The following is a 17,948-nucleotide window of genomic DNA, read 5'->3' as shown; positions in this document are numbered from 1 at the left end:
GCTCCAAAGAAAAAATTCTGCCCGAAAAAGATTCGAAAAAGAAGTTCTCAGATCCTTTACTTAAGTAAAAGTAGAAATACCACAATGGAAAAATACTCCAGTAAAAGTCCTGCGTTTAAAACCCTACTCAAGTAAATATATAACAACATTAACTAACTATAGTTAGTTAGTTACTACTAACTAACTAACCCAGTGGACAGCAGAGCAAAGGTTGGTTTTCTTTTTCAGTTCAAGGAAAAATGAACTAAAAAGGCTTTAAAAACACTTCATATACTGTAATGGAATCAATACAGGTTCCATGTGAGGATGAGCAGTAAATCCCTGCTTCTCTTATCTTTACTGTCAAAGAGCAAATCTAGGCTGAATCATGAAGATACGGCTGTAGATTTATATTCTGTTATACAGTGAGTAGTGGGGGCAGAAAATCACACACACACACACACACACACACACACACACACACACACACACTGAAAACCTGTTGTCACTGCACCCTAAACACTCTCTCTGTTCATTTTGACTGAGTGGTACTGTGTGACGCCAGTGTTAACAGATAATTGCCTGTCCTCAAAAAGATAAGTGCAGCTTTTTCCTCACCCCCAAAATATTTGAGTGCGACAATTTCCCACTATGGTCCCTGTTGACTGTGTGGCTCTGATCCCACTGCACTTTCAGAGGATCAAGTGTGGACTCAGTGAGCAGCAGGGCAGCTACTGACATGGTTACAGCAAGGAAAGTGATGTAAATGGAGAGAAAAAGCTATTATGGAAATACATTTTCCCAATCCCACTCTGTATTGTGTCTTTATATACCAGACTTTCAGCTGACACAATGAGCTCTGCGGAGGCCTTCAGCTGCTGTAGTTTCTCTAACTTTACCTAAAAAGAAGAGTTTGTAGAAGATGAGATTAGATAAGATACTGCCCTCCACTAAAGGGAGAACTACGTTGGGCAACCATTATGTTGATTGCCTGGTAATTGATGGGTTTGATTTGTTACAAAGTATAGGCTTGTTTGCAGGTGCAGATGCATCAACAGTGTCAAGGCATCTCATGACCTTATGTCTCTACTATATGTACACCATATATGATGCTTTATTCGTTCACTGTTTCAAGATTCCCCTCACAACACCTCAAAGGTCTACAGGATCCCACCTGGGTGGGAAACATTGACTGTATATACTGTAAATATGGACGTCATAACAGCTCCCTAAAAGTGAAGCCAAAACATCTGGATCGCCTCCGGTGGCTGGCACAAGTCCCGCCCCCTTCCATGTTAGCAGATGAGACATGAACTAAATTTTTCCCAAAGATGGTTTCTGTCATTTTAGATAGTTCTTATTATGCTCATATTTCTCATTTTTCTGATAAGTTTGTTTTTCATTAGTTATTTGATGATATAAAAAGGGAGTGTGACGTGATTGATCACAGATTGAAACTTGAAAGTTTTCCCACATTGTTTACAGCTGTACGGTTTCTCTCCAGTGTGAATGCCTTGGTGATGTTTTAGAGAACTGTCTTGACTGAACGTTTTCCCACATTGGTCACAACTGTACGGTTTCTCTCCTGTGTGAATTCTCTGATGAATCTTTAATCTTTTTGATGTCCTGAAGACTTTGTCACAGTGCTGACAACAGTGATGTTTGTGTCCCTTTCTTCCTGTTTGTTTCTATGACAAAAGACCAACATACAGAGAAAGAGAAAGATTGAGATGGTGTGGTAGAGCGAGTGATCTAAAACCACAAATAAAGTTGCAATATGGGAAATGTGGGATCCAAAGTTATTTAAGCTTGACCCTGAACACAGACTAAGTCAGGATATGTAGACCTCTTCTGACATTTGTGCGAACACTTTTATTAGTTTTAGTTTTTATTAGAAAGGCAGGGAGGGGTTTTAATTTGTGTGGTGTCTGTTACAACAAAATATTCTAAATTAATAACAAAATGTCCTAAATAAATACCAATGTTGAAAGTGAAGTTTATTTTTTACTGAAATTACATTCTTGTTATTACAAAGAGAGTACAGTACCAAAAAAAGATACTGTTGGGAACCACATTCCAGGTACTAGTACTTTAGTCTACTAGTCTTTAATCAGCAGGTCGCAAGCAAGACACAGGAACTTGGCTTGGGTCTTGAGGAGTTATAGCATTTATTCTCTGCCTAAACCTAAACTAGCCTTAACTGTACACACACTTCACTGCTATGTTCACAGCTATACTGCTAACTTCATTATTGCCAGCCTTGCCACACAAACACGCTTTCTCTCTCTCTCAACCGCACACTCACTACTTTCCATCTTAACGGAAGACTAATACTTGCTATTTTGGCCTGGGGACGGTTAAACAAAACACCTTAAGATTTTCATTAAAGACTGAGTTGATTTCCTTAAAATAAAATCGGTAGCTCAAAACAGAGTTTGGACTAGTGTTGGTTCAGGCCCAGCTGGGGGTACATTTTATCCCTGAATTATTTGCCTGTTAGAGGCCTACGCACATATGACATAGAAATAGTAGTTACCTGGATGTAACTCCACTTCTATGAGTATGTGCGTGGCCCTCTAACTACAAGCCCAGCTGGCCTAAGTTCCATTGCACAAAGGGAGAGGAGCCGTACATGCGTGGAGCTTATATATATTACATAAGGACTGATCCTTATTAATAAGGATTTTATTTTGAAAATGTGAAAGGAAGTATTGTCAGTTCTCAATTCCGTTAGCCTTACATGAGCACAACACAGACCGAAATGCTAACATATAATACCGCTAAGGTACATGCTTTAATGCGAATAAAGGTGAAGTTAAATTGTAAAGAATTTGGAGTCACCAAAAAAAATACTACGTTGTCGGCAGGATTCGAACCTGCGCGGGGAGACCCCAATGGATTTCTAGTCCATCGCCTTAACCACTCGGCCACGACAACCAGCTATCAGTGCATTTGAAATATACGTACTTAAAGAATAAAATACATCCATCATCGTGAAATAACTCTTTGGCGTTGCCTCCATTGATGCAGTGGCAGAATGGAATTGAACACATTTAAACCATGAATGTATAATAAGAGCTCTTATAATACATCTATGAATTACACCGATAGTGGAAGCAGAGATGTCTGGATTAATCACGGTCGAAGTCGCATACTGCCTACTAAATGAACGATTAAGAATGCCATTATCAGCAGAATGTTCACGCATTTTCCTGTATTTATACAATCAATGGTTCACACTGACGTATGCTCAAGCAAGACAGTCATGTGACTGCACCTCATGTGACCACATCACGCGACTTTTATTTTCCTAGGATGGCGAAGTCATGACCTGCCCTACTCTTCCTCTATATATAATCAAACTTTGTATATTTGTATAGCACCTTTCATACAGGTCAGTGCTTCACAGATGACTGACAAGCTGATAACAATATTCAATGGATTCAAAAACTATCATAATAATAAAAAAGTGAAATAAAAATTAGATTAAAAAAGGTAAATACATTTGATAAGAGGGAAAATAATAATATTGATCCAATAAAAAATATATATTGCAACATGAATACAATAAAATAAATTAATAAAATAAAGTAAATAATGTCTATAAATCATTCTTAATCAAAAGCCAGGCTGAAGAGGTTTGAAGTTTAAAGATATCAACACTTCCAGCTGCTCTCAGATCCTCATAAAAGCAGAGTTGAAGGTCTTTTGTGAATCAGCGTTTGTTGTTTCACTGTTTTGCTGAAGATGCAGAAAAATTCTGACGTCATAATACAGACAAGTTTATCAAGGATGCCCGGAGTTGACCCTTTTTTTTGCGTTACCTTGATTCGAAATACAACAAATGATAACACAATATCAGTATGTTACAGAGTAGCTGACTAGCTATGTATATTAATACAATTCAGTTATAAATAAAATATATTCTAAAAACTAAAGACACAACAATATGATACACTGTAGATACATCAGCTCCTATTAGTGACAAAATAATCTAATAATCTTAGATTATACATTTCTGCTTGCCACGTCTCTGTTTACAAGAAGTGTTATTCTTAAAAAGTCCTGCTGAATTCATATAATTACTCATGGGTATTTTAGGTGTACAGTTAAATGTTAAGTATGTGGGATGGAAAGTACAAATTTAGCAAAGCATAGCTGGATGTGTTAGTGCCTGAGGAAATGAAACAGATGTAGGCCGAAAGCTTTCGTTTCTCTTTACGGAAGATGCAAAAAAAAAAAAAAAAAAAAAAAAAAAAAAGAGCTTGTGCTGCTTTTGCACACCTGTGCTGCAAAGAGAGCACAACAGCAGCACAGGTGTGCAAACCTTGGTCTCATTTTTAACCAAAGGGAGTCCCCATGAAGGCACCATGAGAGACACAATGATGTCAGGAAGGTTTGGTTTTTGTGCTTGAAGCTCATTTCAATGTATGTCAGTCTGATTTAATTATAGGGAAACTCCAACTCCAACATTTTACATATGGAGGTCAGATTTCTAGAAATTAATGCGTCTCCTGCTTAAAAGATGCTATCGAGTTGCATTATGGGAAGTGTAGGATCCGGGGGTTTTGGAGTTTGAGCCTGACTAGAGACTAAAAGTCTGGATATCTTGACCTCTGCTGCATCAGTTTTGACCTTTCTTTTTTCTGTGTATGTCATGAGGCCCAAAACTTTATGAAAGTAAAATGCTTAATCAGTGGAGTACCACTTTAAAAGTTATTATGTAATTAAAACATTTTAAACTTTGACAGGTCATAAATGCAACAAACCTGGTCTGATTTGATGAAGATGATGCAGCTCAGCTGACTTACAAACAACATGAAAACAAGGATCAGAAGACACACAAATCCATATTGTTTAATCAGTTTTATTAAATGCACAAGTATCACAAGCCATAGTGCAGCCACAGTAGTGATATTTAAGTATAAAGTATTGTCATCATAACAGTGATGTTTTTTGTGCTAAAACACGTGCAAAACGAGCTCAGGATTCCTTTGTTAAGCAAAGATTTTTAATATATCAAACCCCACTTTGATAGTGTTGATTGTTAATTATTGAATAGCATTCTGTGATTATTAATTACATACGATTTCTATGAGCTTTATTCTCTATGTTTATACTATTATGTGATATTAACACTGTATTACAACTATACGATCTTACAACAACACATAATTGCTACTGTAAATCTTTTCTGCATATATGAAATGGACAACATTACCCACTACAAATTACCCTGGAAAACACAGACAGACGTTTTGAAGGATGATTTGCTCCAAATCAAAGCTGTAATATTTTCTATTTTTCTATTACTGTGTGGAGATTATTTCTCCTTTTTTCCTTCCTGTTTTCTGTTTTATAAGTTTTATTTTATTTTATTTAGTTTTTTTTTTTTTTGTTCAATTTAGTTCTGACTGCAAACGTAATCATTTCTTACACACTGCCAGGGCGTTTCACACAATTTACAGATTAAGGAACTTAATTTTGACAACAACAGCAACACTTTAGACTGAGTTCCCCTATGAAACGTCACTTCTGCTGACATTCCGCCTACGTGGCTTTCCTTTCATAACATTTTTCGTTTGGAGTCATTCTTGAGGAAGAAAAAAAAGTCAAAACTCTCTTCATCCAGCATCTCAAATGTGAATATTTTCTGGTTTCTGTGACAGTAAAAGTTCACATCTTTGGGTTGTGGACAAAACAAGACATTTGAGGACGTCATCTTGATCGTCATTTTTCAACATTTACTGACAACTGATCGATTAGTTCAGAAAATAATCCAAAAGATTAACGGATAATGAAAATACACATTAGTTGCATCCCTAAACCGAACATCAGGAACCCAGAAGCCTACATGTATTATTCTTAAAACAAACTTTAAGGGAACACTTTTTCAAAAATAGAAACTAGTGCTCAGACCTTCGACCTACTTAAAGATAATTATCTCAGACCAATGATAATATTATATATATATATATATATATATATATATATATATATATATATATATATATATATATATATATATATATATATATATATATATATTATATATTATATACATCAGCAGCTTTTCATCAAACTTCTTCAACTTACTCTTCTCATGTCAAAACTGACTGACAAGATCCATTTCCTCACAACTTTATTGGCTCAAACACTAAAACAAGACCGGCAAACCATCTGTGATCATAACGTCAACAGACCAACGACATCATACATATAACACACATCACTACTACATCCACAGACTCATAACTACTTTTTCATTCATTCCTTTGGGCTCACTACCTCGCCTCTGTCCACTGACTGTATATGAATATTTTAGGTTGTTCTTATCACGCTGTTAGTCCAAGCGCTCATTTTTCTGTTAAGTTTACTTTTAATTGGTCATTTGACAATATAAAAAGGGGGTGTGACGTCATGATTAACAGCATGATTGACAGTTACACAAGCTGGCAGCTCCCAGAAAGGAGAAATTTTGACTTCACTTTTACATAGCGGTAGGAAGTGGAGACGCATTGTCCGTATTTATATACAATGAATAGCTCATGGCCTAAAAAACATGTGACGTACTATATATTCCAGTGCATGACCTCAATGCTTTCAAAAGAGAAGTGCTACATTGTAAATAAAAAAAACACAGTCGAGACTGATTCTCAGGTTTTCCCCAGTGGGTTAAAGTAAAGAGCACAGAGGCGTCTTATCTCGTTTTTCTTTTTTCACTTCCTGTTTTGAAAGGGCACAAGTTAAAGTTACTACAGCTACATGTGCCCTAATTCTGAATTTCCCTGCACCAGCATTTGATGTAGGTCTGAGATTTTCAGGGATAGAAAAATCAGTGTCAATCTGTTCAGACGATGTTCAGACTCACGGTACCGCAAATTTGGAATCGGATCTCTACCGTGGCTTCTTCTATAAATGAGGTCTGACTTTCCGCAGTTCAACAACAACACAATCAGATACAGATTGACAGTCTGAATATAGTCTTTCTTACAAAATACTATGCAAGTCTAAAATAGAACTTCCTCTCGCCAAGAATAAACAAAAGAAAATGAGAACTTAAAAATCACATTTGTGTTCAAAATGAAATACAAAAAAAAAGACCTGTTTGAAAAAAAAAAAACATCTGGCCTCTGTTGTGGATCATAAAGCAGAGGGGTTTTCCTGACGCCACTTTATCTGTCACATCTGGATACACTAACCTTCACCCGTGTCCTTTTCCGATCATAGTAACTGACAAATACGATAAGCAGTCAGGACACGGATGATTTTTAATTTCCTTGTTAATTTCCTCCTGACGTTTTTAACCCTACAATGCAGTTCGACATTCAGCATTTTTATTTTAAACTTTGGGATCTTGACAAGAACGTAGAATAAAGTGACGTGAGCAATCAGGCAAAGTGGGCGTCTCACTAAAGCACAATAACTGTAATGAAAGTTGAATTAATTAGCGATGAAACACTTCAGTACATTCAGAGGTGTCACTAATGTTCACACATTTCATAATGCTCTGTAACTGACATGATGTTTCCGGTTTTTATGAGTCTGCAGCGTAAATTAACTAAATTAACTAAGACTCTACTGCACTACATTTTCAAATTAACCATTGTCCCAACTGAAGAAAGGATTATATTTGGCAGGCAGGATTGTGTTTGACAGCACAACCTGTTTTGTTTTCTCCCCTCTCCTCACTCTTTGTCTGAGCTTCTGTGGTGTTTCAATTAGTTTTGTGTTCAATTGTTGAGAAAATTAATTTTTTAAAGAAAGTTGTCAAGTGAGATGCTATCAGGTGTCTTTGGCTACAAAAAAAAACAAGTCTTTTATTTGAGTGCAATCAACATTTTAAGCTTTAAAAAAAAAGCTGCAATAAGAGCTACAAATGTTCCACAGTATTTTGTTATTTTGTTTCCACATTTGTATTAAAGATGACTTGTAGTCACAAAGTCATATATTCCTCCAAATAAAATTTGCTTTAAAAAATGATCACAAAGCAAATCTCTGATAAAAACTGTTCATATTACGAAGGGAGGGGGACGAACAGCAGGCTACTGGGGGCCCAGCGTCTCGTCTCTGCCCCCCGGGGCCCCTCGCAGGTTAGTCCGTCCATGACGCCGGACCCCAACGCCGGCCCCTCCATGATGACTCTGAGTCGGCGTCCAGCTCATCAGTACTGCTTGACTGTCTTGGGAGGAGGATCTCTCTCTGTGTCCACATTTGCTTTAACGATTAAAGAGTTCAGGAGTTGCTTCTTGTCCTTTTTGTTTTTGAGGATTTAAGGTCCGGTTGTTGTGTTTAAGGGTCGTACAGTCACTCTTCATATCCGCATAAAAGCTCATAAAAATATTATTCTTTGTTGCTGTGGTAAGACCACTACAGGTGATGATGTAAACAAGTTTGAAGGTGACGGTCTTCTTGCTCCAAAGTTAGACATCCATGTTTTCCTTTCACTATAAATGATTAATAGAAGTAACACCAACTAAGGACAAGTAAAAGATACTATAATGTCAAATCAATGTGGATCAGATGGTCTTCCTGCCTGTGCTTCTGCAGGAACTCCTCCTCTTGCTGTGTTTTCGTTCCAGAACTAACTTTAAACACATATGTGCTTCATTGTAGGTTTTTTAGACACATTTGGACCTAAAGTATAAATCAACTTTAAGTCCTTTTTTTGAAGTGGCTTAAGCGGTGCGTCCAATAAAGTTTCTTTTAGTATTGTCTTGCTTCTGTCTTTGAGAATATTCTTAAGACTGCCCTGTGGTGGAGACACAAGAAAATGCTTTTAGATTTAGATGAATACAGATGAAATATGCAATAATTATGGTTTTGTGTTGTGGCTATAGATTAAAGCACAACTGATCATTAAATGAATCCATGTTAGCTGAGTTGTTAAAGAAGCTGTGTTACATTAAACTGTGTGAATGTTGTGATGGAATAAAATGAATAAAGCATTTATTTGTGTGTGTGTAAGCATATTCAACTACTTACATAGCTTATTAGGAAAGTCACAAGTGCAAACATCAGCACTGCAGTGGCTAAAACGACCAAATAAGTATCGGTCATCAGTTCTTCTGTGGAGTTGTCAGCACAATCTGAAAATGAAAATTTTAAGGTTATTCGAGTTTGAACCTGAATGAAATGCATCAAACCCTGAGTGACTCGGGTCATGATACCAACGATGCTCACGTTTCATTTAGGACTTTCTGCTTGAATTCACCAGAGGGAACATCCAGAGTGGTGTAATTTTAGTAAACAAGGTTTTAGTTTCATAGGTTGAGGCACATTTAGACTCGTAAAAAGCTTCCGAAACACAAGACGAAATAGAGCCCAGCAGCTGTAAAACAAACCGAATCAGTGAACCACAGTAGATGATGAGTAGTGTTGTATTTGGAGCTCTTTCCTGCCTCTTGAGCCTCATAAACAACTCATTAAACTAGGCGTTGTACATCTAAAATAAACATAAATGATTTCTCACTCTTTTGGTTGGCTTTTTTGGTTAAATAGATGTGGTTGAATTTCAGCTTTTCCCAGGGATTAAAGCAGGAAAAAGATTTGTGAGCCTGAAAAGTTGAATTAAGTATTATATGAATTTAAAACTGCTCTGTGCCTGAAATCAAACATGTTTTTTACAGTTAGAAGAGGATGATTTTTCAGCAAAGCAGGGCAGTAATGGCCAGAAATCACCTGCTAGATAATTTGGATCAAAGGTCGAAACCTATTGATGGGCTGACTGGGCAAACTAAACACTACTTGCTGTGGGTTCGATGGATGGATGCTGTCAAAATGAATCAATGGTAGCTTTGATAACAAATTAAACAAATTGTAATTTGGCCTGTTATGTTACAAGCTGTGGACTCAGTGTCACCTGGACTCTAGTTTCTTTCTTTTCTGCCTTTTTATGATGGTTTTGGTGAAAAGTGACAATGACAACACCGTACTTTTTAGTACTGATGGCTGTTTTTTTTAATGCATTTTTTGTATTTCTGCAATTGACTGCTTGCTGCAAGCCAAACTGCTCCTCAGGAACATTATAGCTTTATTCTAACAGTAGACTAATTGTGTCTAAAAATCAAGCATGAATCTGCTAAATCGTGGAGGCGTCTTAAGGTAAAGTTTCTCTAATGACCAATAGTTGATGTGTCCACCACAGAAAGTGGGGAAAACTCTCAAACATGTCTCTCTAGCACCACCTTCAGGTCAAAGCTTCTTCGCTGTACTCAGGATGGCGAACATGGTGACATTATACCTGCTAAACATCTTGTCAAGTCTTGCTTTCCTACAAGAGTCTAAATACTTAATTCGGCTTCCCTTAAAGTGTTTTTTTGATGGTTACTTTACAAAAAGCGACGCTCCGTTAAGAAGTTAGTAATGTTTAAAGAGCAGGTGTGCTTGCATGACTGACAGGTGATTCAACCTCTTGCACACATGCTCCAACCCTTAAGCCAAAGATCCAAGTGCTTCTACAGTCGATGTTCAGAATATGATAGCTCACTTGAGTCTGGAAGTTCCCTTCTTTAAATTTAAAAGTCTACGATGCCTCAGGGGGTCTTTTTTATTCGTTTCCCCTCAGAGAACTGGGAAAGTTTGGAAAATCTGCTTGTGGAATCCGAGCAACAAATGATCAAACACATGAGACATCCAAGGACTTTACCGTACCTGCCAGAATGAGGAGAATCTGCCCCTCCTGGTTCTGTTCTCCCACAGGTGCTTCCAGGCGACACATGTACACGCCGCTGTCACTGCAAGTCACGTTGGGCAGGAAGATATCGCGGGTCTCGTCCAGCAGCTCCACCTCCCTGTCCAAGCCTAAGTACCATCTGGTGGTGCCGTTGGGAAGATCTTTGGTCAAGAGTCCGCTGAGACGAGGTGATGGAGGCTCTCCGACCTGTACAGATCAGACCCACCGGCTTCTCATCAATAACATGATCCTTACAACACGACTGAGTACTACTTCCGATACTACTACTACTACTACTACTACTACTACACCACCATTACCATAATTACCACTGCTACCTACATTTTTCGATTCCGACAGTTGTGAAATCTCACAACTAGATTTCTATTGATATTTGTAGTTTTTTCTTAAAAAGAGCTGGAAAACACTGAAGAGATGCAATATTTTAACAGTGACTAACTAATAAAACATGAAACAGAACTGTCATATGCTCATTTTATCGTTCTACTTTCTGTGAGCAGCCTTGAAACAGTTCCTGTGAGGCACAAAACACAGGTGCACCTTGTATTTGTTACTATACACCTGTGTTTTCTCTCAGCAGAATGGCTGCTTACATCTATTAACAAATATTAACTTTTTATACTGTGCCAATACATTGTTTTTTATGTCAAAACTGAATTTTCATGATATAAATAGACTCGCTGAGGGACCATTGTAATGGAAAATGACTTTTAAAAGAATCCTGTATCTAAACATGTTGTTCTGTTAGATATATAATGCTTAATATAACACTTCCAATGCTTAAATATTATGTTTAACACATCAAATGTAGAAATGAATGTTTAAAGATATATATAATGCTGTTATGAAAGTATTTCTAAAGCTCTGACGTACTGCTGCTGCACTTCAATGTGAGGCATTTTTCAAACGTCAACCAACTGGGCCATACTTGCATCTGATTGGTTACTATATAACCAATCAGAAGACAGTTATATAAGTGACACATTCACATATTACATTTGATCTCATTTTAGGCAAACTGAAGGCAACGACAGCCTTTAATATTAAGTCTCCAGTAAATCAGACAGTTTCCCTTCCATGTATTCTGATGAAGTATTTTAGTCTTCTGATAATAACCAATGACATTATGACCTAATATGAGCTGCAGCCTTCATGAAAACACCATGAAATAAGTTCATTTTTACCTTGTACCACCTCACTGCTCTGTACTGGACTCCAGGCTTGTATCTAGCAGTGCACTGCAGAGGAGCGTCTGAACCTGAATAGGTGACAACCTCCATCATGTCCTTGCTGACAGACATGCCCACAGCAAGGCACACACCTGAGGAACACAATAACACAGAGATTAGGTGTAAACCTTCAGGACAAGATGTTTCAGCTTAGATTCTGTTTCATTTGATCAAGTTTATCGTTAGTTTCACTTTGTATCATGATAATAACAGAAATCACATAACAATGCAGTCAGCTTTTGTTAGTTTTCACAAATATCATATATGCCTGACAATACCTATATCATTTCAACCATTCCAGTAAAGTGCATGTTTTTTTAAAAAAAAAGTAAATTAAAAAGTACTTACAGTGTGACAACAGCAGAGCACAGTTCAGTAAATGTGGAGACATGATGATATAAACGGCTGCAGGAGTTCACCAAGAACGTTGATAAAGCTGTGAGAGAGACACAGACAGAGTCTTCCGACAGAAAGACAGTTTGCTCTTATATAGTCTACTCACACCCAGTCACAAGGAAATTAGTTTCACTACTGTCGAAACGGAATAAAGATCATTGTCACTCTCCAGTCCCGCCTCTCACTCATACGGAAGAAGGCGGAGAGGGGGGAACTCCTGCTGCAAACCTAACAATAATAACAACTCAGCAAGATGAAAATATACCTTTCTCCGCTTATCATTTTAGGTGAGTATGGTTTAGGATTTAATGACAAAGCTGAGATTGTTTTTTTTTGTGTGTGTTTAGTAAACGTTACGATGATGTAAAACGGCTTTAATCCAACGCACGTGGTTTGACGCACTATCGAACCTAACCGCATGAAAGAAATCATGATCACACACACAAACATCAAACAGCACGTAGCCTATTTAACACTTAGCACACTTTAGCACTTTATTAATAACTTGCATGTAAAATGTCGTATGCCGGTTGCACCCAAAATTGTCGTAAATTTAGAAAATATGTCCACGAGTTCCTGTACTCGGTAAACTGACAGATATTGAAAAGACGGATTATCATATTTATAGTGTGAATACCTGCCTAGAAATATTAGTTATGTCTTGTGCATGTTTATGGTTTGTGATCGCTGTTAACCTTTCGTTTGGTTAATATTAGCCTACAGAATCGCTTTATCATAAAAATGTTATGCAAAGCTAATGTTAACGATTTAACTATGTGATAAGATATTATGTTAACAAAGTGTAAAGTGAGATCAGGCTGCCTCTGGGATTTCCCCGTGCTTTCCCTGGACAGTTTTACAGAAACAAGAAGCCGGTTTATTATCGTTTTAGGAAGTCCCCGCCATGACGTCACTCAGTGACGTGTTAGGTTCATGGCTGATGGCTGAATACACGTCTGGATAAAAATAAGTCAAAAGAAAACCAACAAAACCCAAACAAACCATGTCTTGTATGTGCTAAATATATATCTATCTCTCTCTCTATATATAGATATGTCCTGTCACTGAACACAGGTTAGACTGAAGTCCTGGTTATTGGTCCTGATCATATTTCTAACAGTGTCGCCCCTCCTGCCCGCCCACCCACCCACCCACCAACCTTAGACCACTAACAACTAACATGAAACACTAGAAACGTGGGAGTTGTTTTTGATCGGTACCTCAACTTCAATCAGCACACTAAGAGTCTTGTTCAGTCCTGCTATTTACAAATCAGACATATTGCCAAAGTCAAATATTGCCAGTGCTCCCCAAAAAAACATCCACACCCTCATTTCCTCCCAGCCAGACTACTGCAGTTCATCATTCACTTGCCTAAACGATGCAGCAATTGTCCATTTACAGATGATGCAGAAAGGTACACATCACTCAAGTCCTGGCCGAACTACACTGGCTCCCCATCTGTCACAGAATTCAATTTAAGATTCTGTTGATTACTTTTAAATCCCTACATTGTCCGGCTCTGCTTTACATTTCAGAACTGTTAACGTCTTTATTCTGTTTATTCTGCACTGAGACCCCTCAGATCCTCCCCTCAGTATCAGATCAGCGCCTCCGTTTAACAAGCTTTGAAAAACCCACCTGTACAGACTGATACTTGTATATTTTTATAATGTTTATTCAAAGGTTTTTATGTTGTTCTTTTCATGTTTTGTTTTATATCTATCAGATGTTTGACCACTTATTGAAATCCCTGTTTTTATTGCATTTTCTGTGTGTGATATTGTTTTAATATTTTTGTTTTATCTCTTCATGTTTGCTATCTTTGCACCTTTATATTATGGTATTGTAATTTGTGAAGCACTGTGTAACTGTGGTTTTGAAAGGAGCTGTAGAAATAAAGTTCATTATTATTATTATTATTATTATTATATGAGAAAAGCTTAGTTCTGGGGATTTAAATATAATGAAAAAAATGGGAGAAGCTGGTTTAACATTCACAAGCCTAACGTACTTCTTCTTTGTATTTATCAGCTGCTGTGTGGTGCCTCAGTGACACCTCAGAAGTGATGGAGACCAACTCTTCTTACTTCTGCTGTGGAACCCCAAGAATCAAGTTCGACTCACGCTGTGAGACAACCTGGAGCATCAACGACAAGGTAAAAATAACCCTGCGTGCAATAGTCAAACAAAAAGCTGTGTTCCAAAAATTAGTAACATCAGTTCTCGACAACAGACAGGAAGCCAGTGTAAAGATCTGAGTACTGGAGTGATATGATCCACTTTCTTGGTCTTAGTGAGGACTCGAGCAGCAGCGTTCTGAATCAGCTGCAGAACACGGCAGCGCGTCTGGTCTTCAATCAGCCCAAAACAGCACACGTCACCCCACTGTTCATATCCCCATTGGCTCCCAGTTGCTGCCCGCATCAAATTCAAAACCCTGACACTTGCTTACAAAACAGCAACTAAAGCAGCTCCTGCCTACCTGAACTCCCTCATTCAGGTCTATACTCCCTCCCGCCCACTACGCTCTGCCAACGAAAGGCGTCTGGTACCACAACAGGGCCCTAAGTCACCAGCAAGACTCTTCTCCTCTGTAGTTCCCCGGTGGTGGAACGAGTTACCAAACTCTGTTCGATCCGCAGAGTCCCTCTCAATCTTTAAGAAAAGACTAAAGACCAAGCTCTTTCACAAACACCTCTGCACTTGATGAACTGTAGGGAGAAAAAAACCCCAAAAAACAAAACAAAAAAAAACACCAACAAAAAAAAAACATGCTTCTATGCACTCTGTGGACTCTAATCATTGCCTTGTTGCACTGCCTGTTGGCATCTACGTCCTATTGGGCCCAAACTTAAGCTTTATGGCACTTACTGGTGTTGTTGTCTCCTGACTAGATCCCTGCTTGTCTTGTATCAGTCTCATATGTACGTCACTTTGGATAAAAGCGTCTGCTAAATGAAATGTAATGTAATGTAATCTTTTAAAGGACCAGTGTGTAGGATCTAGTGGTATCTAGCAGTGAGGTTTTCATTGGATTGTGTTTTCATCAAACAAAAAGGTGCTATCATTACAAAAATACTACATACTTGTTGTTTTCTATGATAGCCCCTGAAATTCTATATCCGCCAAAAGGGTGACTCCATTCAAAGTGTTTACAGACCAGTCAGCGGTCATCCTCACTGCTGGTGGTGCAGGCCAGCTGAATTGGAGCTGACTTGGTCCATTCATGTCACTTGTGTTAAACCGGCTGTGATTTGGATGAGTTTAAACAAAATGAATCCATCACAGTCTTTGCCTCCTTTTCTCCTAAATGAATGTGTTGCCTCACAGGTGTGAAAATCTGTGAAATGTTGTTTCGCTTCACAGTCTGAGTCGGCACCCTGAGTAACTTAAACGCCTCATTTACTGTTCATGAAGTGACTTTTGTTTGTTTCTTTTTTGCAGCCATTCGCCGCGTCCAATGGAAAGTACGTTTCTCCATGCAAAGAGATTGAAGGAGGACAGATGATGCTGGACTCGTGCGTTGACGTTAATGCCACCATCGTGTGCAAAGATGTATGTCACCAACATTTTGATATTTAAGCTAACTTTGTATGTGTACCTTAACACTGCCAGTATTTCCAATTTTCCAACTTTTTTTTTTTTTTAGATTTTTAGATATAAAATAGGTCAGAGAAAGATGTGAGAAGTTTTCTATCTGTAAGACTAGTAGAGCTAGATAAGTAGGGATGATGCCTTGGAACAGTATTATGATGATACTGGTTTGCATTGGTTAAACATTCACAAACAGAAAAGTAAAATAATCTAATCCAGGCACTTTAACTGTGATTCCCAAAGTGTGATTTCATCATATTTGGCCAAATGAATCCATCTGACACGCTTAAATAAAAGCAATAAAAGCATAATTTGTCTTTTGTTCAGCTCTAATCTTCACTCGTCTATTTACAGGGGATGGGTGTGATTCAGGAGAAAAGGATCCACTACCACAGTCAACCATGTCCTGTTTCTACACTAAACCATGCTGGAAGTCAGGGTGAGTTTTACATACGTATACCAACAGGTTGACTTCTAAAAGTGTGTTTAAATTAAATTTTAGATTTGAAACATGGACTCAGGAAGCAGTGGCGGATAGTAACTAAGTACATTAAACGGTACATTTAAAAAAAAAAAACATGTTGACATTACTTTTGACTCCAAAAAGTAATGACTAATTGTGATATCAGTTGTCTGAGTCATGTTTTCAGACTCAGCTGTTAACCGTGCTGTGTTTGAAAACATAAAAAGAACTGGGAGGAAATGTAAGTGCCACAACAAGATCAGGGAATTTACCTTTTTAAAGCTTCACTCGATGACTTTTTCTTAGTAAAATGTTTTGTTATGAGATTAGCTGAGGCTAAATTTAGTGTCATGGGTAATATATACAGGAAAGTCTGACCTGTTTTCTTCTCCGTCCACTGCAGGGTTTGATGGTTTGCTGCTGCTGGCGGCGGTGATCTGTGGACTCTTTGAGCTGTATTGAGAGAGGGAGGATCTGTTAAGTCAGATGAAATATCACCAGAAGTTTAAAGCTCGAAGACCGTTTGCTGCTAATCATGGCGCTGTGCTCTTGCTTCCTGTCTTCCGCACTTTATTAGTAAGTCGCTGTTTTTATGACACATAGCTGGCAGCAGAAGTAATATATATTCATACGTTAGGAATTCACTGACTCGCCATGCAGTGTCTTGCAGACAGTGTTAGGAAATATAATAATATAAAATATGTTTAATTATATTTTTATATTTATAGTGTGAATATCTATTTACAAGAGAATGTTACGACTAATAACTTTTATAACCTGCAATTACTGACGTCATGCACATAAGTTTTTGTCTCTTCAACACGTGCTTTCATTTAATTTCACGTATTTATTTTTTTTGCCTCATTAGTTCTCTTGATATTATTTCACTTGTGCATCTTTCAGGGCTAAACACACTAAATGTTTGAGTTTATACTGCAGCATGTTTAAACACTTTGTGCCAAGTATTGTAACTTCAAACTTCAACTTAAAACAAAAGTTGTTAAAGTTGCAGCAACCTATATGCCCAGGTATAAAAGGTATCAGGGAAGAAGAAAAAGGAATTTTTTGTGTCAGGTAGCAATTAGAAAAAGGGATTTTTTAAACTTTAAATGTTTACATAGATATAGTTAGATACTTTGCCAATTTTATATTTATAAGCCACCGATGTTAGGTGTCCAAATATTACGGTTATCTACCTGACAAACCAAAATCTGAAGCCAAAATTAATCAGATGATTGATTAATTACAGTCAATAAAAGCTCACAAAATTGTCCACATATATTCTGTATTCTGTTGACTGACAATCAGTTTACAGCCCCAACATGGCTGCCGTGAAGAACATTCAAGTGCTGGAGGTGCTGTTTCTCAGATTCAGTCTCAACTGTCTCTCTTATGAGCAAAATTAATGAAGGAAGTGAAAAAAAATGGAAGTTTTTCTCACGTAAGCACACTGGACAGTCCACTAATTAGTATTTGTACAGGTACACTGTCAGCCAACATATGGCTGATAAATAATAATAAACCTGTATAGCACTGAACATTATTTTTGCACTGTAAAATGTCCCAATCAGTACATATCTTGGTCACA

At 37.7% G+C, this 17,948-nt stretch overlaps 1 protein-coding gene and 1 non-coding gene across 2 annotated transcripts; both read right to left on the bottom strand.

The window, feature by feature from the left end:
• Nucleotides 1-2,834: 2,834 nt before the first annotated feature.
• On the bottom strand, nucleotides 2,835-2,916 carry trnas-aga. The gene has a single exon. It is a non-coding gene; the product is annotated as a tRNA-Ser (tRNA).
• Nucleotides 2,917-7,759: 4,843 nt separating this feature from the next.
• cd83 (CD83 molecule) lies at nucleotides 7,760-16,799 on the bottom strand. The gene is made up of 6 exons (XM_044359942.1): nucleotides 16,739-16,799; nucleotides 12,253-12,364; nucleotides 11,860-11,996; nucleotides 10,633-10,861; nucleotides 8,965-9,068; nucleotides 7,760-8,731 (listed from the first exon to the last, which is right to left on the bottom strand). Exons 2-6 carry the CDS (start codon nucleotides 12,293-12,295, stop codon nucleotides 8,570-8,572), a joined length of 675 nt encoding a protein of 224 aa, XP_044215877.1. The 5' UTR covers nucleotides 12,296-12,364; nucleotides 16,739-16,799; the 3' UTR covers nucleotides 7,760-8,569.
• Nucleotides 16,800-17,948: the final 1,149 nt, after the last annotated feature.

This window comes from Thunnus albacares, chromosome 8, assembly GCF_914725855.1.
Source record: "Thunnus albacares chromosome 8, fThuAlb1.1, whole genome shotgun sequence".
Classification (NCBI taxonomy): Eukaryota; Metazoa; Chordata; class Actinopteri; order Scombriformes; family Scombridae; genus Thunnus; species Thunnus albacares.
The sequence above is the reverse complement of the archived record's forward strand: the minus strand, read 5'-3'. Positions and strand labels throughout refer to the sequence as shown.